This window comes from Chroicocephalus ridibundus, chromosome 1, assembly GCF_963924245.1.
Source record: "Chroicocephalus ridibundus chromosome 1, bChrRid1.1, whole genome shotgun sequence".
Lineage (NCBI taxonomy): Eukaryota > Metazoa > Chordata > Aves > Charadriiformes > Laridae > Chroicocephalus > Chroicocephalus ridibundus.
The window spans coordinates 92,495,672-92,522,775 of NC_086284.1; the positions used below are offsets into that span (position 1 = coordinate 92,495,672).

Below are 27,104 nucleotides of genomic sequence, written 5' to 3' on the forward strand. Positions count from 1 at the left end.
GTGTATGTCAGAAGCACTGGGTAAGATGTCACGCAAAACATTACCAAGCGGCAGCAATCAGATTTTGCTTATCAGGCAGCAATGCTGACAAAACGCCATGAGTTTGGACAACCACCACTAACGGGGAGTTACAACAAAGACAAATCTATTTACTGGCATCTGTGAGGGCCAACTTACTGGCAATATGTATCACTAGGTAACTTCTCATGTGCTTTAGTCAGCATTATTAGCTTTTGCAATTCTACCACGGGTCTTGCAACACGAGCAGTTTTTCTTGAAGCACTAGTTACCAACACATAGTAAGGAAGAAGGATGAAGATCCCATTTTTTAAAGTTAATGAATATTTTTGCTTGATGTAGGGTAAAGCTTTGAAAGACGAAACAAGCCCCCTTGGGGTTGCTAACGTTTTCCAGCCATGGTTGTGGTGACTCAGTTTTGAACGCCTCCTGGGCAATATGCGCCCTGGACAGAAAATTTCCATCGGAGATCCCGGAATACCACCTCCCGAGCGCCTATCCCACTTCAGAGCGGCAGGACCGGGGAAAACCGGCCGCTTTCCCCAACTACACGCGAAACAGGTTTCGCCGCGGGTTAACAACGCCGCCGCAGGACAGGCACGACCCCGGGACCTCGTTCAGCAGGTGACCCCGGGCGCCTCGCACAGCCGTCGCCAGGCGACATGGGACCCCCCTGGGGGAACACCTCAGCTTTCCCGCGCCTCCCCTCAGCCCAACAGCTGCCCCTCCCTCACGCCAACGGCTGCCGGGCGAATCCACGTGACCCCCCTCCCCGCCTCTGGCCCACTTCCTGCCGCTGCCCGGCCCCGCCCCCCGCCCCTCCGCCCCCGCCGCGCCCCGGGCGCTGATTGGCTGCCGGCTGACAATGCGGGCGGCAGCGCCCCCCGCCCCGCCCCGCCTTCCCCCGCCCCCCTGGCTTCACCCGGCAGCCACGCGCCGCCGGCCGCGAGCTGCCTGCGGAGTGCCGGGGCAGCCGTTACCCGCTGGCTGAGGCGTCGCTGAGGGGAGCCGGCGGGTGGCGGAGCGGGGCTCATGGCCGCGTCGGACCGCATGGTGCTGGGGCCGCTGGTGGGCGCCATCGATCAGGGCACCAGCTCCACTCGCTTCCTGGTGAGAGCATCGTGGGGGGCTTGGGGCGGCCCCGGGCGCTGAGGCGTGCGGGGGGCAGGCGGTGGCCCCGCGGCCTGAGGGAGCCGCTGCTTCGGCGCCTTCCTTCTCCCGCATCCTCGCGGGGTTGTCTCCGGCCTCCGCTGTGCCCTTGGGGAAGGGCAGGGGGAGCGGGCCGTGCTGCCGCTGTCCCGACTCACGTCTCCTGCCCGGGGCCGGCATCTCTCTGCCCGCCGGCGGTCCGGGGCTGCCGCGCTGCAAGGAGAAGCGGGCGGCAGGGGAACGCGGGTGTGGCGGAGCGACGGTGTCCCCGGCGGTGTCACCCGGGGATCAGACCGCCGTCGCCTTCCCGCCGCGCTGTGAGGCGAGCAGGGCTGCCCGTCTCGCGGAGAACAGGGGGGAGCGAGCCGGGCCGCGGTGCTAACAGTGCCCGCCCGGCTCCAGAGCAAGCCCGAGGCCAGCGTTTCTGGCTGCTTCTTGTGGGGCTGCAAAATCCTGCTGCTTCGAGTTGGTTGTGCTTTACATCTGTCAGGTATCTCGCCCTGAATGAAGTCAAGTGTACACGGTGCTCAGGCACTGGAGAAATAGATCCGTGCGAGTTCAGTGACTGCAACTAGCTGCTGGTCAAACTGCTTGTTCAATGACTGCTGTGTTCCCCTCTAAAACATACTCGGGCCTGTTGGAGTGACTGCTGCAGTCTCAGAGGCTACAACCCTAGTGTCAGTGCATCCCATGCACTGTAGTTATTGAGGTGACTGAACTTGTACACCTTATGAAAGATAGGCCTGTTTAAACACTGAAGGAAGATAGTTTGTTTAAGGTTGGGATGATTAATATATTAATCATTCATATAAATATACATATGCCCTTTAGTTTAAAGATCTAGTTATTTTCATATTATGCAATAGAGAGTAACTGATGTTGTTACTATATATGAAATTTACTATATAAACTTCCTGCTTGCAACTCTTTACAAATGTCATGTTGCCTAGTCAGTAAGTCACGGTAATTTGACTTAGATCCCGGTGATAATTGGCACCACAGAAGTGGCTCTATATCTATCTATAGAGATAGATAATGGCTAGATGCAAAATGTTGTCAAATATGCTTGCCCTTGCTTTTTTTTTTATTTTTAATGCTTCCCCCATGTGCAACTTTCTTTCATGAAGCAGGAGACTGGAGTATCTTCTTGACCTGTGTTAGTGTTATTACTTAATATCATGACCTTCATGGGATTGTCAAATGACAAAACACAGATCTAGGGGTGGAGAGAAACTTCAAACTGACAAATGACACCAGCGGGTTATCTTGAATGCCAGTCAGGAGTCCTTTTCAGAAAAGAATCTGGAAGAGTTCCTTGCAGCACCTGAAGATAAATTCTAGCTCTTTTACCTGTACACCAAGTTAACTTTTTTCTTAGCCTAAAAGGATAACACTAGTAGAACTAAAAGAGACACTGAAAGCTTTTATTTATACTCAAGCTCTTTTTACAAGTATGTTTACAAGTTCTTCTAACAAGGAATTTCTTGCAGTAGATGAATGCATTTATGGTTTGTATATAGTTGGAGGTTTTTTCTGTCTACATGAGGTATGTTTTCCCTTGTTTGAGGATTCAAGTGCTCACACAAATAAATAAGAGGCCAAAACTTTTTCCTTAATTTTTTTAAAAAGTGTACTGTGTCTGTCACTCTTCAGTTCTTGTATCCATCTCAGTTTCTGTCAAGTCATTTCAAAATGCAGTGTTGTCTTAAACTTGGCAGTGTGATCAAACTATTTCAATAATAGTTATGTGAATTTGAGCAAAAAAGGTACATCATCACTGAATTAAATCAGAACATGGGGTAGGGGGTAAGAAGAGGGCAAAGCGTGCAGGGATCTGCTGCAAGCCGCATCGGTCATTCAGATGTATCTGGAGAATTCTGTGTTGGAAAGAGATTGCCACAGTTAGAAGAGAGACTCTACTTAGAAATATTTTATGCCAAAATGTAATGTGGTATTCTTTTGTTGGCTCTCTTGCCACCCCTCAGTCTTTTAGTGTGTTAGTTGTTTTGTGTACTTGTCTCACTCATCTATGTTATTTTTTTTCTTCTCTAGTTCTTCCAACAATTTTCGTTTTCACCAAGTCACCAGTCCAAATCAAATTGTTGGTTACTTTGCACATGTCTGTTCAGTAGTACAGTGCAACTGTTACCTGGGTTTTTTTAGATGGAAGCCATCTGATTTTGATCAGGCTAAACATGCCTGGGTGAAAAACTGGCTGGTCCTTTGGGGCCAAAGGGTAGTGTCAACAGTTCAGAGTCTAAATTTACAACTACAGGTGGCCAGTTTACAAGTGGTGTTCCATAGCAGTCAGTAGTGAGGGCTGAAACCCCGTAGTATTTTCATCAGCAGCCTGTGCAATAGGTTGGAATGCCCTCTCAAGTTTGCAGATGACCACAGACCAGGGGGAGGAGCTGACTGGAATTACAGTTGGAGAAAGGACCTGGCAGAAGCTTCATGAAGTTCAACAAAGTTTAGCACTTGGGACAGAAGGCTAAGAAGCAGCTTAGTGAAAAAGGACCCAGATTCGTGCTGGACAGCAAGTTGAATATAAGTAAGCAGTGTGTCCTTGTGGTGGTGAAGATTAACTACATTAAGAAAAGTGCAGACTGCAGATCAGAGGAAATAATTATTAGCCTCTGTGTGGCACTTAAGGGGCAGCATGGAGAACACTGTGTCTGGTTTTGGTCCCCGCAGAGGAAGAGAGAGTCTGAGGAACTGGATTTCATCCAACAGATGGTCACTAACATGATCAGTGTGCTGCAGCACAAGGCATGCAATGAGAAGCTGGGAGATCAGGGGTTGTTTCATCACAGTGAAGTCTCGAGAGGGTATCTTCAGCTGTCTAACCACAGTTTGTAGAAAAGACAGAACCAGCCTTTTCTCAGAAGTGCACAGAAAAACAGCAAACAATGAACACAAGTCGCAGCAAGTGAAGTTTCAAAAAGATGTCAGGAAGAAATGTTTCACTATGAGGGGCTCTGGATCAGCAGCCCAGAAAGCCTGTGGAATTTCCATCCTTGCGTATACTCAACACCTGACTAGAAAAGGCCCTGAACAACTTGGTCTAACTTTAAATTTAAGTTCACCTGAGCAGTGGGTTGAGCTAGACGATCTCCAGAGATTCCTTCCAGAATTAATTATTCTGTGTATGGACACCAAGTTTTGAGAGATTCTTTTGCTTACGTGAATGAGGATTTATGAGCATAGACAATAAAGAAGCACCAGAACTTTGGTGCATTTCTGTTACTGTCACTCCTTATTTATCCTTACCTCTCACAGCCAATACACGTAGAGTTTTAGCTTATGCTGTAGTTTTACCCACGGGGGACCCTAATTTGGATCTTTTTTATTGCTAAGCTACTTGCTTATGCAAAATAAACTGTAATTATTTTTGAGATCTCAAAAATAATTTCTGTTCAGTTGGATTGAATCTGGATAGCAGATTCAGAGGTACTATGGAGAGCCTAGTGCTTTGAGTATCATTACAATTGTTTAAGGCTCATTTTCTTAAAGATATCAAGGAGGAAAATAAATGGAGTGGGCTAAACAAGTGTACCCAGATGATTAAATTCTGTTCTAGATGTTTTGCCAAATATTTTCATCAAATACTTGTCTCTTGTGTTCCATTTTATTTTATTCAAGAATCATATCAAAAAATCCACCGTAACTTCTTTTGCTGAAAGTCTTGGGAGCAGGAGCTAATGGCCAGCTGAACCACTGCCTGATCTTTTGAGAGGTATTTGCTGGGTAAAGTCTTTTTGGCATTTTATCCAGGAACAGCAAGAATAGAAATATTCAGTGAAGTACACATGCAGAGGAATACATATAGTACATATACATCAAGTTCTAGGTTTGTCAGTCAGCCACAGACTTTTTTTTTTCCACCTCAGTGGAATATTTCTTTCTTCCTTTATTTTCTTACTTTTTCTTTCTTACTTTATTTTCAGAAGAAACATTCAAATAAAGCTATATCCCACTGTAAGCATTCTTTTCAGTAAACAAAAACTGGTTTTAGATAAGGAAAAATTCAGTACCCATTGAGGGGTACTCTCAATTTTTGGGTACATTTTGTTACTTCAGAGGGGAATTCATTTCACCCCTCTACTGAAGTAACATGATCTTTTGTGAAAAAGCAAAGCCTGGTTGTATAGCTATCAAGAAGGGTTAAAAATGTTGCGAATACTTCCATTTTCCTTTCTTAGCTTTTATCACTTAAAATATGTGGTATTTTTGCTTTTTATTTCCATAATCATAAGCACCTCTTTGAGGGGGGAGGGAGGTCTGTTCATCAGGAGCCTTCCCAGCAAGATAATTTCTAGGGACTTGTTAAACCGTGCTTATTCATAAATTCTGACTGCCTGCTAATCCTAGTTAAATGCTAAAGGTGGAATTATTGTTCATATGTCATCCTGCCCCCCGTTGGGTTGATTTCAATGCAATTTCAGAACTCTGTCTCTGAGCTTGTTTGCCTGCAGATCCGTAACTGTTCCAGCTTAATAGAAACTCATGAAGATACAGCATAGACTAACAGAATTAGCTTTTCTGCAGGCAGAGTTACGTAGCAAAGCTTGAGAGTCACTGAAAAGTTACTTCTGAAGTCTGTTTTCACTATTGTGTTTTCAGTTGTGCAATTTCTTCAGTCATTTCCATGAGCCTCATGTTTATGTTTGTCTCATATTTTCTTTTCATTCTTTGAAAATTGTTACAACTGATTGATCTTTTCCACTAAGATGATAAAGACTTAATGTAAAACCATGCAACTGTTTGCACCCCTTCATATGATGTCATGTATTATGTTAGAGACCCTATAAAGAGCTTGAATTAAGCGATCAGCCCTTGTCCTTGTCTGCTTGTTTACATACAGCATTGCTAAGTCTTTCTTCTCTGAGATTCAAGGCTCAAGCTGTAATTCTCTGTATGATAATTTATTGGGAGTAGAAGGAGAATGTTATTTATTCCTTTTCTTTAATCGCTTACCAGAGAATTCAGTACCTATCTGGTGGTTTTCACTGTCTTTCATCAAATCATCTCTGTTCAAGATAGCTCTACACGTCCAAATAGCCTAGACAATTCATTTGTGACTACTGCTGACACAATTAGGACAAAACTGACTTTGACTTTTTTTCCCCCCTACAAGAAGTGAGAGATCAGTATCATAAACTGGAACCAGTTCTTAATGAATATGAAAGGAAGGAAAGCAGTGACAGTAATACACTTCAAACCTGTTTCAACAGGAATGTATTACCTTATCCGAATTACCCATACTTGTCACCTATTTCTTTCTCTCACCACTGTCAGAGAAAAACAAGGAATGTTTGGGGTTTTTTTTGGCAACAGTTTGGTTTTTGTTGTTTGGGGGGGGGGGTGGTGTTTTGTTTTGGTTGGGGTTTTTTTTGCGGAGGGGGGCATCCCATTTGTTCTATTTATTACTTACTTTGTTTATCATCTTCTGCGTTTAAATGTAATGACTCATTTATGTTTGGCATCCTTTCATGTATCAGAATTCTATTTATCGCTGTAGAACATGGTATTGTTCTCAGTGAAACTTTTTAATCCCTTGCCCGGACTTACAGGGAGTGTCTGCTGCTTTTGTTGAGGATGTCAGAAGCTTGTGGTTTTGTTGGTGATGGATTAGGAGAGCGTGTTTACCTAGTTCTTCTCTATGGGCATGAAAAAATCTATGCATTTGTAGTGTTATTGCTTGTGTTGAGAATTTATTGCTGTTAGAACAGCTTGCTTAGAAGGTGGCAAAAAGTCTTGCTGTGCTAGGGCTTCACCGTTTATTATCTGCAGGTCACACACTCCAGGTTCAATGAATGACCTTGTCTAATTGAATCCATATTTATTCCTTGCTAACAGTAGGGATCCGTATGCACTGCCTTCTGTTTCAAGGAATACTGAATGATTAATGGGGAAAGATTACCAAGTGATATTTAACATTGTTATTAGGTAAGATACATAGAGGTTCAATAAAAAGTCTTCTATCTTTCTATCTTTATTATAAAAACTTAGTAAATGTTACTATGCTTTTGGCAGAAAGGCAATTTCAAGTAAAAAAATCTTGCTCCATACGGCAAAACTTAATCTCTCTTATTAACTATGTTTTAAGACCTGTATGCCATTTTACTAGTTCCTTCCAAACATGTAGTACTGACAGAGATTACCCTTTTATTAGGATAGCTTCATGTCAAGCCTGAGCTGGTAGATGAAACACAGGTAAGTAAATATAGTAAAAAGAATAGAGTGGTGCTTTTTCTATGTAATCTTTCCAACTGATAACAGAAAACAACGAACATGTACCTTTTTAAGACTTCTTTTATGGGCAGTAAAGGTGAAAAATTAGCTTTTAGTATTTTCCAGAGAGGTTATGCTGTTTCCATTCTTGGAGGTTTTCAAGACCTGTCTAGAAGTCCTTGAGCAACCTGGTCTAATCTCATAGCTGACCCTGCTTTGAGCAGAAGGTTGTACTAGAGATCTCTCAGGGTCCTTTTCAGCTGAATTAATCTATGATTCTAATCATAGTAGAATGTTTCTAAACCTCAAAGTTTCACTCTAAAGATACACTTTAAGGTTTCAAAGAAACTGTAGAATCAGAACTTCATCTGCTCTTTGTCAGAACGGTTCTAATAGTTTCAGAGTAAACCGTACTATCTAAATGAAATCGAGTTTATGGATTAAAAGCTTTAAGAGAAATTCCTAAAATTTGTGGAATGAGAACAGAGCATTACCAAGGAAGCCTAGAAAAGATTCAGTTGTGTCCTAGAGAGTAAGTGGCTATAATTGAATTTTGTACTCTTAGCACGGGAGTGGTTTCTAAATCTGACCCTCCTCTCCTTGCCGTAAAAAGATAGGATGGTGGTGTTCTGGCATGTTCTGCAATTCACCTGTCTGCTGTAAGATTTTACTTTGTAGGTTCCTGAACGTTCTTCGAGGAAAAGATTCTGAATGGTGCTAGTGAGAAAGAGCCATTTTCACAGGAACGTCATCATTGTGCAGTCAGTTACGCTGGCTTACTAATTGTGCAATTAAGTTAGATGTTTTACTAGATGTCATCTTAGCTTGGCCACAGTAGATTACTTTTGGAAGCGGGACACTGATGGTTAATGAGGATCGCTGTGTATTCTAGCTGAGCTCCTACTGCAAGGCAGAGCCTCTAACTTGTAATTCCTTAAGAACAGCCATGAGTATAGTACTCAGGATTTTCTACTCTGTTGGTTTTTATTGTAGTATATCCAACCAAATCTAAGTAATTTTTCTGCATGTTCTCTTTTTTAATGTATTGTGTTGCTGCAGTGCTGTTCTTTTCTTGTCAGATTGTTTATGAGCTTTGTATTTGTAGTTTGTTTTGAAACAAACTGAGTGCTGCCTAGGAGCTCTTTCTTTCTTCATAGTTTAGTCCCTTCTGTGATTTCTAAACTACGTGTGATTGTCTCTCTCTCCTAAAAGTGAACTAACCCAAGAAAAGGCATAGCTCTGGCACTACAGTATCAGAGCAGAACTAAAGAAATGTTATGACTAGCAGTTGGTATTTTACTGAGAGGTATGTTCTAAAATGCATCGTTAGTTTAATTTCTACAACCTCCACAACAAAAAATGTGGTTCTTTCCCAATCCATCAAGAAAAAAAAAGCAGTTATAATTGACAGCAAAGCATACCAAAATATTCTTTGCTCACCTTAATTACAAAAATTAATATATATCTGAACCCAGCTTATATTGATATTTGGGTTGATTATAGAAAATGACTTTCAGTTATCAAGACACTGTATTTGTTCAAAAGAATAAATGTTAATTTATTGTCATTTAAACTTGTGTGTTCATAGAAAATTCAATTGTGTAATTTCTTTGCAGGTTTTTAATGCAAAAACAGCAGAGCTCTTGAGTCACCATCAAGTTGAGATACAACAGAAATTCCCTAAAGAAGGGTATGAATTTTCTGTGGTTTTTTATTTGTTTGTGTACATTTTGGTAGAGGTTATGTATTTGTATCTATGAATGATCAAAACTGAAGTTGATTAATAATTAGTAAGAACATAGTATTTGCTATAAAAGACTGTGTGGTAGAAAAAATGGCATACCACCTCCCCCCCCAATTCAGTGTCTGGTATGTGCTCTGAGTTATGTAAACTAAAATACTTAGTGTGTTACTCTGACCACTCATTAATATATTTAAAGTTTAAATATTAAATTTTAAAATTAAAGTTTAAATGAGACTTAAAGTCTCATTTGAAGTGGTAAAGCTGGTAATTTTTACAGTTTAATCATAGTCTTCAACTTAGTCCATAGGAATTGTTTAATTTGTTGTCTGAGGTGGTTTTGTTTGTTTTTTCTTGAATGACCTACATTTGCTGCCAAAGTCCTCTGTATAGAATAAAACAAAACAGAGTTTTTCCTTTTCTGCAGATGGTTTTGTTGTGAAAATACATCTTCTGTTTAAAAAGCATTTGAAATTCATTACACTTTTTCTAGATACGTAAAACACTTTGTAGTTAGGATTGTATGAAAACGCTCTGCTGGTTTTTCAGACTAGAATTTCTTTTTTTTCCTAAATGTAATATTTTGTCTTTTTATTAACTGGTGTTTACTGTTTGTTAAAGATGGGTGGAACAAGATCCAAAGGAAATATTAAAGTCTGTCCATGAATGTGTGGAAAGGACCTGTGAGAAATTGCAACAACTGAACATAGACATCACTAACATAAAAGGTATTCCTAGTACTTAAGGGTAACTGAGGGCTTTAACATACTCATGGTTGAGCAAGTCAGATTCACTAGTTTTTAAGTCAATAAATAGAAAGGTGGCAGCATGTACTGGCCTCCAAAAAAAAAGGATATGAAATTGGAATTGAGAGCAGGTTTTTTGGGAGGAACAATGAGAAAACATGTCCTTTGTGTATATTAGCAATGCAAAATCTACAAAGTCAACTTAATCTTACAAAAACACAGAGACAAGTGATGAATGAAGAAATTCCGAAATTTAAATTAGAGCTTATTGGGAAAAGCTAGTTTCCCCGTCAGTGTTGTTGCTGTCTCTGTGGCAAAAACAATAAAAGAGTACATAGGTTAATCAGCGAAAGTCGAATGAGTTTTTAGAAGTACTATTTCTAGACTATAACATGAAAAAGTTGGAAGCTTTTTATTTCCCATTTACTCTCCTCTTCTCCTTACCTGTTCCTCCCTCGTTTCCACCTCTCCCTTCCCTCCCTCACCCCTCAAAAGGGGAAAACAAACCTTCTGAAAAGGATACTTCTTTCTATTTTGTCCTGAAGCCATTGGAGTCAGCAATCAGAGAGAAACAACAGTGGTTTGGGACAAGACAACTGGAGAACCTCTTTATAATGCGATTGGTAACTACTATATTTTCTGAATATGTAATATCATAAAATGACAGTGTTGTAGAAAAATGCTTTCCTATTTTCCTGTGCAGCTCTCATTGTGGCCTAGCCTACTAACTTCTTTGATTTTTTGATACCTGTGTTACAAACAGTGTGTTTGTTATACACCAGTGCAATTAAAAACACCCTATTCTGCTAAAATTATTACTCAATATTTAATAAATCATTTTATGGGCATGGGCTCTTAACAAAAAGCAACGTTCCTGAGGGATTTTGTAGATCCCTGGCATGTAATGAGGCTCTGATTTATGCCCAGTCACTTCCTTTTAAATGAAGAAGCTTACTACGTTTTCAGGATGCTTTTGATTTAACTTTAAAGGAAAAATGTGTAAAGTAGGTTTAATGAATACTTATTGAATTGGAGTTTTATTTTTAACTTACCTTAGCTTTTCAGAATATGTCATCTGAGAAATGGTAACTGTCTAGATTTGCTCTTTTAGGCCACGTCAAGTGCCAGATGTAGTTTAGCATAGTATCACTGAAAAACCAGGACTCTTCTGTTTTCAAATATATGTTGTTTAAGGCTTTATCTTAAGCCCAGCTGTACCTTGATAACTCTGACATAGTGCTTAGTTCAAAGTTTTCATAGGAATAGTAAATAATCAACCTGCTATTTGTTTTAACCTCTTAGTTTACTAACAATCATCTGCTGTAAACAAAGTAGTATTAGTCATTCGTTTATGCTTTAATAGATAAAAGTATATATCCTATTAAGTGGAAAATCCTGTTTGATTTCTCAAATCATTTGTTCTTCTAAATCAAATGAGTTTGTCTAACCATTTTTAATTTTTACAACAGTGTGTTTAAAATACAATGGCACTACAATATTTTTTCAACTACATGAAAAGCTAAAAATAGAGACAGGAATTTACTGGCAAGAGCTCTAGTTTTGTAGAAGCAGCTTGTACGTGTCACTTTTTGTGTATTAGATCAGTTAATCAGTTAATTTTATTCATATTTTTAGTGTGGCTTGACCTGAGAACCCAGTCAACAGTTGAACGGCTTCTTAAAAGAATTCCAGGAAAAAACAAAGCCTTTTTTAAGGTAAGAGATATTCCAGAACACGTAAGTAGTAGCTGAACTCTTATTGCTACAGATGTGTTCTTAAAATTCCACAGAACAAAGCAAGTCCATTGTAGCTTGTAGTTCTTTCTTAGCTTGTCAAATAATAAAAAATATGTGCATAATACTACACATCGATCAGAGACTGGAAAATGTTTATTTTCCTCAAAATGAGGGGTTAACACTCCTTACATGTCTCATTAAGGAAGATAAATGAGTAGTTGTTAGTGAGACTTAATCCTGTGCTGCCTATCCAATGATAAGTAAACACCACACACAAATATTAGGAGCAAGTAGAATAAAACAGTTTGTAAAATACTTTATCGATGTGAAATATACTAGCCTATCTCATCTTATGCCTTAATATTGAAATTAACTGCAAACAATCTGAGAACTGGGAAGATAGTTTGTAAAGAGCAAATCAATTATTTTTTCTAATATGGGTATATATATAACAATTTGGAAAATAAATGCTTGCAAAAAGGTGTCATAAATCTTTGATTTATATTTTCCTTGATTGATTGTATAAATATTATGTATGTTATACATTATATGTTTTCCTATAGGCAGGAAATGAATGTCGAAAAGCATTATAAACTTATTTGATTTTTTAAGTCTAGTAGAATACAAGTTCTGTCTTTACTGTGTCATGCTGCTCATTTTTGTTTGTCTTTACTTGCTGTCTAGTCATATGGAGATATCCTAGATAAGACAGGACTTCTGCAAACAACTATTTCCACGTAAATGGTCTTTGAACTGTATTTAGATCAGCTTTGATCTTTGTCCATTAACGCACTGGTCATTTGGTTTTGATATTTTCAGACCTGTGTATTGTATGCTTAGTACTTATTTAAATAACAAGTTTGTGTAATTTCTGAGTTTTGTGTCTTCAGTTTTTCACTTAGTATCACCATTTTTAAATATAACTACAGTATTAATGGAAAAAATACTTGCATGGTGTTTAAATTATTTTTTTTTAATTATTTTACAGTTTAGGACCGGTCTTCCACTTAGCACTTATTTTAGTGCAGTGAAACTTCGCTGGCTTTTGGATAACGTGGAAGAGATTAGGCAAGCAGTTGATGATGGAAGAGCTATGTTTGGGACTATTGATTCATGGCTTATATGGGTATGTATTTGTGAATTTATTATCACGAATATTCATATCATGCAAATTCCTGTGCAAAATACTGTGACACATGATGCCTACTGATCACACAATGATGTCAGTACAAGCCACTAAAGAAATTCCATTAAAGTTCTTACAAGATGAACTTTTACTGTCCCTGTACCACTACTTTTTTTTTTTGTTGTTTGTAGGTGCTTATGTATATGTTGCTCTAAAATTTTGTTCATGCTTTTGGAAAAATCTTGGACTTTAGGAAGGTGTATTAGCCACCTTCACAATATAAAAATCCAGGAGGTGCTACTGTGCCCTTATTAACTCTCTCATGCCTTTGTTCCACTTTATCAGGTCTGCCGCTTTAGTTCTTGAAGAAATAACAGCGTTCCCAGTCCCAAGCTGAAAGCTTTCTGAATTTAGAACTTTTTTTTGTAATTTGTTGAAGTAAACCTACATCTTTTCTTGGTGAATACCGTTGATATTTTTTTTTGTTCAGAGTCTGACAGGTGGAAAGAACGGAGGCGTTCACTGTACAGATGTAACCAATGCCAGTAGAACAATGTTGTTTAACATTCATTCCTTGGAATGGGATCCTGAGCTCTGCCAGTAAGCTCAGTTTTTCAGTAATACGGTTATTTAAATAAATTCTATAAAGCGATGCGTGAAGAAATTGATTTCATAGTAAGAATCTCCTATCTAGACTAAGATCAGCAATTACTGTTGTATTTACTGTTAACATTAGTAATTAAGATTCATTGTTCTCCAGATGTCCAAATTACAACTGTCTGGATTAATTAAAAGTAGTAGATTTTTTCTGTAGGTGTGTAAGTGAAAGACTGGTTTACGGAAACAATGACATTTAATCGTTTCTGTATTCCTTAATAAAATTGGTAAGGCAGTTACAATGATAGCATTTCTATTTTAAATGTAAATTTATTAAAAACAGTATCATAAAGATATTGTTGGAAGAGGAACGACTTCCCACATGAAACAGTTGGATATGTCTTCAAAATATTCAAATATATGCTGTTTTACTCCATAATTCTGTGTCACGTACTGTAACAAGTGGAAAACCACAGTGATATGTTAAACCTTAGGAATCAAAGTTCCTTTTATAGTGTTTTTTTTTTTTTCTGTACAGCTTAAGCTTATTTAAGAAAATAAATGCAAAATACTTTCTGATTTAGCACTGACCATATATATAAATTATTTTGTATTGTGTTCAGGTTCTTTGATATTCCTATGGAAATACTCCCAAAAGTACGAAGCTCCTCTGAGATTTATGGCCTGATGGTATGTTTTCTTGTGTGTGTGTGAAGTTAATGTTGTAAAAATATAACTATATCAATAGAGATTTGACAGAATTTCCATAGATTAAGACTAATGGCTTTTTCTAGACCAGTATTATTTGATTTATGATTAGTATGTCATTATCTGTTGTTGTATAATAATATATGAAGTTGAATATTTGTTGTTTTCTCTTTTAAGTGTTAAATAGACAAAGCAAGATGGGAGAGGTTTTTTGATTAGGATAAAAATTTGATTTTTTTATTACCGTAACTTAGTGATTTAGAAACTACCCATCAGAATGCAATGTATAATCAGTAAGTTAAAAGAATGAGATTGATGGTATTAGAGCACAATATTTTCACTTGTACAATTGAAAAGATGAAAGTCGCTATGGAAATCTTTGTGATCTAAGAAGACTGGACAAGACACATAATGTCTTATTTCCACATAACTGAAGACAAGGTTAGTCAGTTTCTGTGAACTGGAAAATCACAGGTGACACCTTAGATTGCCTTCTTTTTGAAAAATAAACTTCTCTTGCCATGTGTATTTACATAGCACTTAGTAAAAAAAAAAAAATACTTTGGAATATTGTGATGTCTTTTTAATCACACTGCTTCCAGTGCAGCTCTGAATGTTACTTATGAGTAAATCATTAATTGTTATCATGGGGCTGAGTTTTCAAGTTTACTTTGATGCAGCACCAACTCTTCTGGTACAGTGGCATCTGATTTATTAGCTTTAGAAGCGGATAAACTGGATGCTGTGATTTTTGTATTCTTTTTCCTGGTAGTTTGCCCTATTGCTTACTAAGAACATACAGGCATTTTGTAACTAAGACAAGTTATGAGATTTTTATTTAAAATATAATTCTAACTTGCCTGAAATGTAAGTATTTTTGCTAATCTGTTAATGGAGATGCCACCAGAAGTCATTGTTGACTTTTATTAATGTGAAGGTCAGATAAGAGTGAGTTGTATTAAGCTGAATGACTGAGCTGATGATACTACCTGGCAACTGAAACAGAATAGCTGGTCACTTTAAATGTGAACTTTTGTTTCTCTTCCCCTTTCCTTCCATTTTTTTTCTTTTTCTTCCTTTTGCTGACTGTAGAAAATCTGTCCTAGCCTGGTGAGTAGAGGCTTCCATTAGCCTGACCACCTATATCTTACCCATTCTGTTCAGATACTGTGCATTTCCATTGGTTTAAGGATTAGTAAAAGCACACTTTCTAGACAATAAATTTGGTGGTTATTTCCAAATGTGAGATATTACAATTAGAATTCATGCCAAAGTTGTTTCTAAAATACAATCTTGATGTATGCGTTTGCCTTAATTTTCAGGCTGTTGGATATTTCTTTTTATAGTGAGGTAAAAAATGCAGCTACTGGCTAATAAGTGTTGGCTGTCTCATTTTATAAATGAGAAAAGCAGACCATTCTGTGTACAAATATTCATTCTATTATAGTGAACCATCAGATTCATGCAGCGTTTTTTAGTGCATTTATAAATTCGATTACCTTAAATCCAGTTAATTAAAATGAGAATTAAAGAAAAATAATATTCATATTGGAAATGCACTTGTATGGCTTCACTGAATTTTCACAATTGCACAAAGAAACAGTTCAAAGAAAGAAGTAAAAATTATCGGGATATAAATTTCTTATATATATTGCAAGAATGCAACTGAAAAATTGCCTGGTAGTGTTTGGAATAAATTTTATATGAGACTTAAAACTTAAAATACTGCATCTTAAAATGAGGCATCTGTCTTTGCTTAGTGTGTCATCACAATCACGTTTTTTTTTTCTAGTCACTTGACCATGTTGCACTTTTATGTGTTATACTTGACACTGACTGCACAGTTTACGCTGAACCTAGTTCTCTGCACGCTATGATTTCGACCAAATTTATGTTAAGAACAGTTGAGGTGTCATAAGGTATACATGTAAATTTGCCGCTCTCTATTTTTTAGTGGTTTAGGTATGAGCCACATTAAGCTGAAGTCCAACGTACACCTGAACTGAACCATGTTGCTTACATGACCCTTCTTTGTTTTCCTTTGAGCATTACAATTTTAGCTGCTTTTTCATTGCCTTAAATTGTAGCCGTGGAAAGCTAATTTGGAGCTTTTCTTTCTCTTCTTGTGAATCAGAAATCTGGAGCTTTGACAGGTGTACCAATTTCTGGGGTAAGTCCTACTTCAGCTCAGATTCTAGCATGAGAACGTGATACTGCGTGAATATATCTTCACTGGACAAAGCTTTAAGATGGGTGAATCGTGCTGCAAATTAAGATAATGGTTTTTTACTTCATGCTAAACATGAAGTAAACTTTTGAAGTTGAATTATTAATTGCCTGGATTCTTCATTAAGTTAAGGTTTGGCTGCAGAAATACAGCTGACAGCTTTAGTGCATATGTGTAGTGCTGTTGGAAATTTAGGATCTCTTAAGTAAATGGGTAACATTACAAAATGGAAGCAAGCTCTGCTTTATATATAAAAGGAGTTCAGTATATACATAATCCAGAAATGTTGGGCAGATTCTCAGCTTCTTCCAATACAGCATGCATAAAGACAGTAAATTTTAATTTTGATTTCTAAAAATTGTTCGCCATAAGTAGCATGACACGTTTCATTTGCAGTTCTTACAAAGGGAAGAGTAATAAAAAGCACAGGTTGTCTCTATAGATTTTCCTCTTCACTTTCAATTACCCACATGCTCCTATTAGGTTAGAGTTACAGTTAAATATATCTGTTCATGTACCTTTTTCATGCCTGTGATTCTCTTTTAAGTGCCTGGGTGACCAGTCTGCTGCTCTTGTTGGGCAAATGTGTTTTCAAGATGGGCAGGCAAAAAATACGTAAGTTATTATGAAAAGTTGTAAGATAAACAGTACATCACTGTTCTGTTTTGAATTAAGTATTATGTTCTCTTTCAAGCTATGAGCCAAATGCTTTTGTAATTACCGCATGACTACAGCTCTACCTTTTGACTATAGTGACCTACAAAGTAAACAGTGTCCTGACTTTTATACAAAATAGTGGAGATACTAAAGTTAAATGGTTTGTGAGGTATATTTTGGAACAAAGTCACTGTGAGGCAATATCTCTGTGTGACAGGAGGTTTTTCATTTTTAAATTCTCCAAAACACAGATTAAACAGTTGCAGTATCATTTACATTGTGGCCTAAAGTTAAACAAATACAGGCCATGTAAATTAGATTGCATAGACTGGAATGACAAAAAAACCACACAGCATTGCTAGATGGGAAAGGTTTATTTCAGTTGCAGGCCTTAGTTTTACTTCTGTACCTAGCTCAGTGTGGAGAATTTTACTTTTTTTTCTTTCTATTTCTCAACCTCTTAGTGTCCCTTGTTTAAAATAGCTGATCAGTTAAATCAGGCAACTGGTGTAATCAAACATTCATTTGAGGAAAAGCTCTCTGCTTAAATGACTTACTGTTCCATTTACAACCATGTGCTTAACTGAGCATGTAGGTACATACACAATATTGGACTTTCATGGATTTAATTACACATTAATCTATACTTGTTGCTAATTAACCTTCACTTTATCTTTTAAATTTATACACAAATTTAATGATTAATGGCCTTATATTTTAGTAAAACAAACATGGTTCTAAGTAATAATTTCACAACATATTTTTATAAGAAATACTTTATAACACAAGAGAATTTTTGAAAAAAATCCAGCTAAACCAAAAGGTAAAAGTGAGATTTTTTTTTTTTAACCTATTTGTGTTAGTGTTTTACCCTTTTTCTCTCCAAATGTAACTGAAGACTTTCTCAGTACTATTTTAAGCTATTAGTTTTCAGGGTATTAAAAAGGTAGGAAACTCATAATTTCTTAGAATAAGTTAGAGTGGATTATAAGTATTTTGTAGTCCTTTTATTAAACTGTGTCCTTATATGTGTGTGTGTGCACATATACATGTAGTCTTCAAATGAGAAACATGCCATTTTTAGAAATTTTTGAACTGTATATGTTTAAAGAAAACCCTCCTCTTTGTGGCTTACTGTTAAGGAGCAAAGTTTCTTAAATATTCCCCTTTAAAAGCAAGAATTTAACATTGTGAAGTATTTATTTTATAAAGGAGCTTTCATAATCAGCTTAAATTGAAGTAGGTAAATACTGCCACCAAAGAGGAATTCACACTTAGTTTTCAGCGGTAACTGCTCCTTGATCAATTATTGTACAAGAAATAGCCAGAGAGAGGGGTGTGGGAACTCTGCAGGCTGCAATTAATCAACTTTTTGGGGATGGTTTCATCATTAGTTAATGGTAACCTAACCTTCAAGGGGCAAAATGTGGTGTCCTGATTCTCCACAGGGGAGTCACGGGTTCATGGATTGCAGTAACAGGTTATCTTTTAAGCAACCTGGTTTTAACTTTCCCTTGCTTTCATGCTAGGTATGGAACAGGCTGTTTCCTGCTGTGCAATACAGGTCAGAAGGTCAGTTGCATTTTTTTAGATGTTCACTTTTTATTTACAGTCTTTATTTAAGTTCTTGAGTACAACTATATATTAGCTTTTCTTAAACTTATTAGCAACAATTATATTGCTAGAGATAAGGAAAAGTACATACCGAAATCTGAAAGAATAGAAAGTAATAATTTGTTAAAGGTGTTTCAGTAAGACCTCATTTCCTAGCTCATTAAATTCCAGAAAGAACTTTTCATATCAAGTTTCTTGCTCTTTCCTTTTATGTGTTTCTTAACCTCACCCAGAAGTACTGAGTATATAACCACGTGCTTTTCTCCTTGTCTTCGCTATTTTATTTCTTTCCTTCATTTTTTCTCCCATTGTGTCTTTGTAGTTGTAGTTAATAAATAACGCAAAGCTTTGAGTTCCTTCTCATTCACATCTTCAAAGACCCACAGTTCTTTGCTATAAGGAGGCTGGAAAAGATCTGAAGCATCTTGTGGAAATGAGAATTAACACCAGCAATCTGAGGGTTCTATCTTAGGTTTTTATTTAGAGTGACTGATAATTTGCTTTGTTTAAACTTTCTGTAGTTCATTTTTTTTTTCAGTGAAGGTTTTGACTCTTGTTTATTATCACTTCAATATTTTTATTTAAATATTTTCTTCCTCTGTTCATGCTTTACCTTTTCTTTCCCCTTTCCCCATTTAGTCTGTGTTTTCAGAGCATGGTCTTCTAACCACAATAGCATACAAACTGGGTAGAGACAAACCTGTTTGTTACGCACTAGAGGTAGGTCCAGTAATTTCTTTCTTTGTGTAGTGATACGTGTTCTTGTTTACGTCTGTTTTCTAGTATCCTTATGTTATCTTCAGTTGCATGGAAATCAAAATAGCTTTGTGTTATAGCTTGTGTGCCTCAAGGGTTATGTGTGGTTTTGGTTATCCCTATCTCCAATCCATATTATGTAATCTAAGAAAAATATTTCTACATTGTGTCATTTATATTTTCAGGACATGATGGCTAAAACATTTTTTTTGTTACAAGTTTTTCAAATACTTAATAAATGTTATAAATAAATAAAAAAGAAAAAACTTTATACTAAAATTTGGTTTAAAAAAGAGAGAAAAAAGTACTAGTGTTTGAGTTATCCTCTCATAATAAAAGGCATGACTAAATGTCTTTGGTTTTCATTTATGATTAATTTTCCTTCTAATTTTTAAAAATCTGAATCAAATTCCTGGGACAGGAATCTTCTAATAATTGAACTTTTTTTACCTACTAAGGCTTAGGTGCCTACTTCCAGAATTTAGTTCCTCAGTTCTCCACACAACTCTGAGGGCATCCAAATTCTGTAGAAAATTGTATTTTTACTGTAACTTCAGGGTTCATTGTTCTAAAGCTCTGCTTCTGAAGCACACATCATCTGAACACCTGTTTGGCACCAAAGCTTCATCAGGATCAATAGAATTATTATTCTTCCATCTCTGTTGCTTAGTGGGCTTGATCTAATAATTATTCTCAAAACATACATAACGAATTCTCTGCTGCCACTAATGTTTTTCCTGTGAAACAGACAAAGACAACACACAGGATTTTCTTCACTGGGAGAATAGTTTGTGGCTTGCAGTACTTTACTAGGATGTGGGAGGCTGTGTTCATTTCCTTTTCCCTCCCTAAGGAAAGTTGATCTTGCATTTGTCACGTTCTGGCAAATTTTGGGGTTTTCATTTTGTGCAGTTCTGTGAAAGTTTTGTTTTATTTTCAATCCTTGTTCTTAAAGCAAGAACTGGAACTGTCTTGAGAGTGATTTGTATTTATGCATGCTGAAACACATGTGTATGTACTTTGCTTCTTCCTCATCTCCAAGTCTTTAATGATATTCTCAGAATAAAGAGCTTCAACAAAAGATATTCAGTGTTCTTTCTCCTGTACCCATGCTAGAATCATCTACAATCTTCCAGAGAGGCAAAAAATGTGGATTCAGTCTTTTCTTTTAATCAAACCCATATCATGTAACCATAATAGCTAGCTCATTAGAAAACACCCCTGCTCCTTCTAGCAATGGCTTTGAATGAAAATATGATGCTGCTCCCATTTTGCTTGAGGCTTAGTCTGGTAGACTTGAGGCTGTTGTGTAGAGAAATCCATTTGGACTTTGGAGTGAGATGGGAGCCATGCCATTCATCTGCAATGTGATGGAGATATTCAGGGCTGTTTCCTGAGGCAGCAGAGGAATTTTGCCGGCAAATGCAAGTGCCTAAATTTTCCGTCTGTCTGGACGTTTGTGTTTAGACTCTAGACATAATCAGTCTTGGGTTTTTAAATCAAAGCATAAAAATCTTAATTTGTTGGAAGAAAGAAGGCTGAGGCTACTGGACCTCATGACTAAATCAGAGAGACAAGAAGACTGCTTAAGAAATGTCATGGTAACTCCCCTCCATGGAAAAAATGGTGCAAGATGCACCTTTTCTACATGGAGCCTGCGTAACAGGCTGCCATTTTTACATGGCAGTCTCCAGCTGCCAAGAAGCTTGTGGTTTGTTTGTGAGCATTCTTGGAAGTGCTTTAAGCTGTGACTGTAAGCCTGCAGTTGGAGGCCACAGCTATCCCTCCTCTCCAGTCTTGTAAAAAGGAAAACAAAGCTAACGGTTGTTGTGTCCTAATGTTGTAGTGATTTTGTTTCCTTCAGGGATCTGTTGCAATAGCTGGTGCTGTTGTTCGTTGGCTGAGGGACAATCTAGGTATCGTTAAGACTTCACAGGAAGTTGGTGAGTATTCACAGTTTGCAGCTGTTCAGTTTTTTAAGTTTTCAAATGTCTTGATGTGTCTAATGTTGAATGAAAGCTCAAAATATTCAAGTAAAGAAAAGCTGGAAGATGTATATATTTTGCTGGTTTTGAACAATTTGTTTTGCATCCGTAAAATCAATGTTTATTTATATATGTATTGCATACAGCATATCAATACAGTCTTTGAAACCGTTTGTCAGCTTTGTTGTATTGCAATCTGTACTTTTTAGTAGTTTTCCTAGCAAGGAAATTCAGGAAGATATTATACTTACAGTGTATTTTCTAGTTTTATACAATATTAAATTTTCCAGAGCCAAGAGTATTTAAGTGTTTATTACAGAAGCCAGAGCATATTTGATCCTAAACCTACATATTCATTCCTGTCATAAATATGAGAACCTGAGGCCCTACACGTGCAACGATTTATGTGGAAAGCTTCATATCCATTTTGTTAGGGACCTCAGTTTGCAAAGCTGCCTGTGGAGGGTCGTAATTTGTTTTGGGTAAGAATACAGTAATCCTCCAGCGTTTGGGTAGCTGATGTCTTCTGCTTGAACTGAACTGTAACAAGGTGCTGTGTGACATAGAAACTAGGAATATATCCAACTTTGAAAAAAGGATAAAATGTCAGAAGTATGCCAGTGTAACAGTTTGAAAGTGACTGATTTAATGAGATTTAGGATTAAAAAGCAATTCATTACATATTTTTAGTAATTTGATATCTCATTCAAAGGTGGAAAAATTTAGAATTCAAATTTTATGTAAAACTTCAAAGATTAAGCAAAAACATAAAACGTCAGTCTGTTTTTCTGTAAGAAAGCTTCGCAGATCATAGCAGATCATACAGAAGAATATAAACTACTGTCACGTGAATTAGCCAGCTGTTGAAACACTACAGTACCTCTTAGCTTCACAAGTTTGACTAGACCTTTGGAAGGTTTGAGTTTCAAGAACTTTAATCTTGTCAGTGTTGTTAAAGTCATGTCGGACTTCATTATCTCTTCCTGTTTCCCTGACCATGTACTTCCTTCTCCCTTCACTCCTTTTTTAAGCAGAGCCTTCATTTTAAAAAAAAAGACTTTTTGAATAAGTTTTGCTCTTTCTTTTCTCTGTTGCTGCTTTTCTGATCAATGTAAACAGAAGACATTTACAAAAGCAGAAAAAAATACTTTCTTGTTATAGGAAGGAGCTGCACGTTAGCATTACTCCCTTTGCAGTTCTAGGTGTTTTAATATAACTTAAAAAAATTACAGATGTTTTAATATTGAGGAGTTCAGATATCCAAAGTTATTGCTTAGATATTAAGAAACTTCAGATTTCTTGTAGCTGGCCTTGTGATTATATACGTAAACTGAGAATTTAGACCTCTAAATCCATTTGAAATTAATGGGAATTTAGTTCTGAACTCCCTTTGGTCTTGATCCAGTTTCACTTGCTTGCCTTGACTTAAATGCAAGTAAATTGTGACCTTTTGGACTGCTTTGAAGGTTGCATTCTTTATCCACAGATATCCTTTGAAAACCTCATGGAATTTAGGTCAGAATATTGAGTACATGATTTTGGTTTTCAGTTTTAATTTTTCATTTTACATTTCCCACAACATTCATATTGGTTCAAATGGACAACTAGTTAATGAGGAACACAGTGCCAGTTAGTTGTATTTTCCAATTGTATGTGGATTGATTATTTTTGTAGCAATCTAACATATTCTGAATATTTTTCCTATTTAAATAATAACACCTTTAAGTGTCATATTTTAAGTGTTAGTACAGTTGTGGAAAGCTAAGTGAAGACTGTTTGTGTGTGTGCATTAGAAAAACTGGCTGCCGAAGCGGGGACTTCTTATGGCTGCTACTTTGTGCCAGCATTTTCAGGACTGTATGCACCATACTGGGAGCCCAGTGCAAGGGGGTAAGGATCTGGCTAAATACTGCATTTACAGGGAGATTTAAGGATTTTGCAAATACTATCACTAGTCCTTCCAGGTATGTGAAAGTGTTCTTTTTGTTCCTTTGATGTGTCTGGATACATCATTCACTGTGGTATCTTCAAGCAACTACCATGTTTCTCTATTGTATTTCATCTGTTCAAAACAGCAACTGCTACTGGGAGAAAAAGAACGATCTCAGCTACTCACCCTCCCCTCCCTCCAAAAAAAAAAGGAGGCGGGGGTCAGGGAAAACATTTGGGTTGGTTGTGCATTTCAGAGGACAGGTAAAAGACAGTTCCATCATTCTTGCCATTAGTGTGGCCAGCTTCTTTTCTTCATGCATTTCCGATTCTGAAAGGATTTTCATCTCACCAAGGAGAAAGAGAAGGTCTTCATACTTTTGAGCTGTCAAGCAACAAAAGTAGAAAGTAAAGAATTTAGTACTGATTAGGTTTTTTTGAGCTCAATTTCCCATGGCTGCTGCATTCGCTATCTTAAGTGATATAAGCTACTTAATTCCTCCCCGCTTCTCCTCCCTTTCCTTCCCCCTTATGTCCAGCTTTCTTTCTACTCTATTGAACACTTTTCTCCTCTCCTTCCAGTCCTTTTTGTGGTTGTTAAGGCTTAACTAGCTGGTATTAGTTAGAACTACTAGTTCAAACAATAATCTTATATTTGTCATTTCTGCTTGCCTACTGTTGGGGAATCATAACATGCTATGGGAGTCACAGAACCATAAAAAATTTAAATACAAAATACCTTTCCTAAAGTGAGAAAAGAAATCTTAAAAAATATCTACTTCCCAAGGTTTCAAGTAGTTGCATCTTTAGAATTTAGATACTTTTTGTATGTAAGGAAGGAAATAAAATCTTTGAGTTCGATGTTTTCACAGTTTTTCAGATCACATTGCTTAACTTTTTAACTGTTAAAAGCTGATCTTTGGAATGGTAACAACTAAAAATGTCCTTTAATATCTTTGAACTTGCATGTATCCAGCACCAAATATAGCAGCATTTCTGTGTAGTACACTACTTACTATTCCTCAGCTGTTGGAATAGAATAAGAGGATAAGTATTTGCTCTGCAGTTCAGTGACAGAATTTAGCTTACTCATCATTAGGTGTAGCATAATTTCCATATCCAAAAATCTCTTTGAAGGTGCAGAAGCAACTAATGATCATAATAGATCTGAAAACAATTTTAAGCATTTAGAGCGCAGCACTGACCCAGCTGGGCTTTTCCTTAAGTACCGAAAGCACTGGAGAATTTTTTAAGACTTTATTGATAGGTGATATTATTTTTTAAAGAAAAATCATCCTCAATCATACATTTCCTTTTCTTAAAGGAAGACTAGAATTTGTGTGTTTGTGTGTGTAAGAGCGAATATGTGCTCATTTGCATGCAGATTTGCAATAAAATTATAATTTATGGCAATCGTATTGATTGGACACGTAAAGCATGTCAGGAAAACAGGGATGAAAGCTTAGATTAAAGAGAAACAAGCTTTTTAATATTAAAAAGCAGTCCTCATATAATGGAACTGAATGATCTTTGAATTAGAAGGCCTAGGTCTGAAGTAACGATGTATGTCTGGTAAAGAAGTATGTCTATGTCCTAACTGTTTTGGGTTTTTTTTCTTCAACAGTATTATCTGTGGCCTTACTCAGTTTACAAATAAAAACCACATCGCCTTTGCTGCACTAGAAGCCGTCTGCTTTCAAACACGAGAGGTAAAGGCAAATTGGCTCCTAAATTCATTGTAAATTAATATGATAACAGGGACTGTAGCTCTTCAGGAAGAGAGAGGATTGAAAAGATTTAACGAAGGTTAATCATATGCTTTAAATTGTACTTGGATGCTGTTCTTCTCTTTACCTGGTGCTAATGTTGAAAAATTGTTCCTGTGGGCTTAGGTACAATGATGTCATTGGGCAGTACATTATTTTGGGGTAGAAATGCTGCTTTTTATGAGCACTTAAAATAAGGCATACGTATTTTGTAACTATTTTGAGAGGCAGAACGTAGAAACATTAAAATGACAGGGTCAGTGCCATAGCTAAAAAGTTGCATTAGTGTAGGAGACTACATTTTATGTTGTCTGTTGTGATGGAGACGGCTTATGTTGTTTTCAGTACACAAAAGCAAAAATGAGATAAAGCAAGACAGCTGCAAACATACCAAGAGAAATCTGGATTCACTTCCTGCCGATTACACCTTGTATTGCCTTAACTGGCACTCTGCAACAGCAAAACTAAATTCTTACACAGGAAATGAATCTTCCAACCAAATCAAAGGGGCTGATATCAGCATGTTCTGAGCATTAGAGTCTTTACATCACCACCTACTATTAATTGATGCTCTCTCTGTTCCATACAAATACAGGAGAAAAAGAAATCCCAAGACCCCAAAGGGTAACAGTCAAACCTTAATTTGATTGCATGTTTTTAAACTGCTGTTATTTAAACATACTGAGTTTTAAAATAACAGCCAGCTAGAACTGTATGAGAGGAGGAAAGCAGCTTGCTGATTCTGTGGTGACACAGAATAGAGTATGAAGTACTCATTTGGAAAAAGACAGCCAGAAATTTCACCCAGATGTCTGCTTTTGAAATGGTGCTAACAGCCTCTGAGTCCTGAGAAAGCTGCGAAGGAGCTTGGAAGTAGCACATATCTCTAATTCTGGTACTAGAAGTCAGGGTAAAGTTACAGGGAACTGAACTGATGGTCTAGTTCGTTGTCTGCTCCTCTCTTTCCTTGTCCCTCCTCCCATCCATTCCCTCTCATGTGACAGCTCAATGAACTTTCCAGCAGAAAATTATCCCTCTTTTTGCTGGGCTATTTTTCTGCTGGATTAATGACCTCAGCTGCCTCGCAGAGGAGTGTAGCCAACATCAGAACAAGAGACAGGTTATGTGGCTGGGAGTAGAAGAGAAGGAAATAAAGCTCTCAGACTGAGTGAGGGTGAAGTTGACTGTTTGAACAGATCTAATACTTCCTCATACTTTAGTCAACGTGCTTTTATCACAATGACAGGAGTGCCTGATTAGGTCTCTGGACACAATTAAATTAACAGATTAAGTCCTAGTGACACAGATAAAATATATGTACATTTTTCAAAGATACATTGTTAGTTCTGGCTTGTCAGAAACAAAGTTCATTTGTTTTAATTCCAGTTAAAATGGAACTCTTTTGTATCCTTCAGTAATTTCACATGCACTGGAGTTTTTGCTTGTTTTTATTGTGCCATCCAATCCTTCTAAGTCACTCTTCCTGATTATCTAAAAAGCTTCTTCCTTGTCCAGACAGATGACACTTCTTATGTTTTTTCCTTCCAGAAGGCATTATGGAAAAATAAGTAAGAGCTGCACAATGCTGTCATTCAGCAAAACTTTCATACTTGACTACCTTGCTCTTCATCCAATGTCAGTCCAATAGAGAGAGCAGCAGAATGGTCATTATTTGTTTTGTTCCTTCATCCCTTCCTGATTTCTAGAATTCTTTTCAATTTTTTGATCTCTGCTGAGTACATAGTATGATCCAACATGCTCTTGCACAGTGGTAAACAAGGCCAGAGCCTCCAACAATATGTGTATGTAAAGCTGAGATCACGAGGCACTGCTGAAGTTCTGAATGGTAAAAAAGGCAGGTGAAATCTGAATAGACAAATGTAAAATGATACACGTGAAGGAAGTAAGTGGTGGGGAGCAGTACTAGCTTAGTACTGCCAGCAAACTTTGCTGCTGTGCTATGAACCCTCTTTTCCAGGTTATTTCTAATGAATGGAACAGTGCAGGCCCGTGGACAGATGTTGCCACCTTGAAAATTGGCCTTTTACTCTTACCTTCCAGTTTTTAACCACTCTTTATCCCGTGGCAGTTCTTTTAGTTCCTTTAAAGATTTTC

At 37.3% G+C, this 27,104-nt stretch overlaps 1 protein-coding gene across 6 annotated transcripts in view; it reads left to right on the plus strand.

The window, feature by feature from the left end:
• Positions 1-947: 947 nt before the first annotated feature.
• GK (glycerol kinase) overlaps positions 948-27,104 on the plus strand; it is a 37,377-nt gene continuing 11,220 nt past the window's right edge. For 3 of the 6 annotated variants that reach the window (XM_063343533.1, XM_063343544.1, XM_063343555.1), the window contains exons 1-16: positions 949-1,128; positions 9,018-9,091; positions 9,764-9,870; positions 10,434-10,511; positions 11,524-11,603; positions 12,613-12,750; positions 13,241-13,350; positions 13,971-14,037; positions 15,148-15,165; positions 16,190-16,225; positions 16,830-16,897; positions 18,469-18,511; positions 19,193-19,273; positions 21,174-21,252; positions 23,088-23,184; positions 24,848-24,932. In XM_063343533.1, coding sequence (XP_063199603.1) covers positions 1,051-1,128; positions 9,018-9,091; positions 9,764-9,870; positions 10,434-10,511; positions 11,524-11,603; positions 12,613-12,750; positions 13,241-13,350; positions 13,971-14,037; positions 15,148-15,165; positions 16,190-16,225; positions 16,830-16,897; positions 18,469-18,511; positions 19,193-19,273; positions 21,174-21,252; positions 23,088-23,184; positions 24,848-24,932 — 1,239 coding nt within the window. In that variant the 5' untranslated portion in view covers positions 949-1,050. Of the gene's footprint in view, positions 1,129-9,017; positions 9,092-9,763; positions 9,871-10,433; positions 10,512-11,523; positions 11,604-12,612; positions 12,751-13,240; positions 13,351-13,970; positions 14,038-15,147; positions 15,166-16,189; positions 16,226-16,829; positions 16,898-18,468; positions 18,512-19,192; positions 19,274-21,173; positions 21,253-23,087; positions 23,185-24,847; positions 24,933-27,104 lie in introns of all 6 variants that reach the window. The other 3 variants (XR_010072209.1, XM_063343510.1, XM_063343523.1) reach the window with 2 other exon arrangements.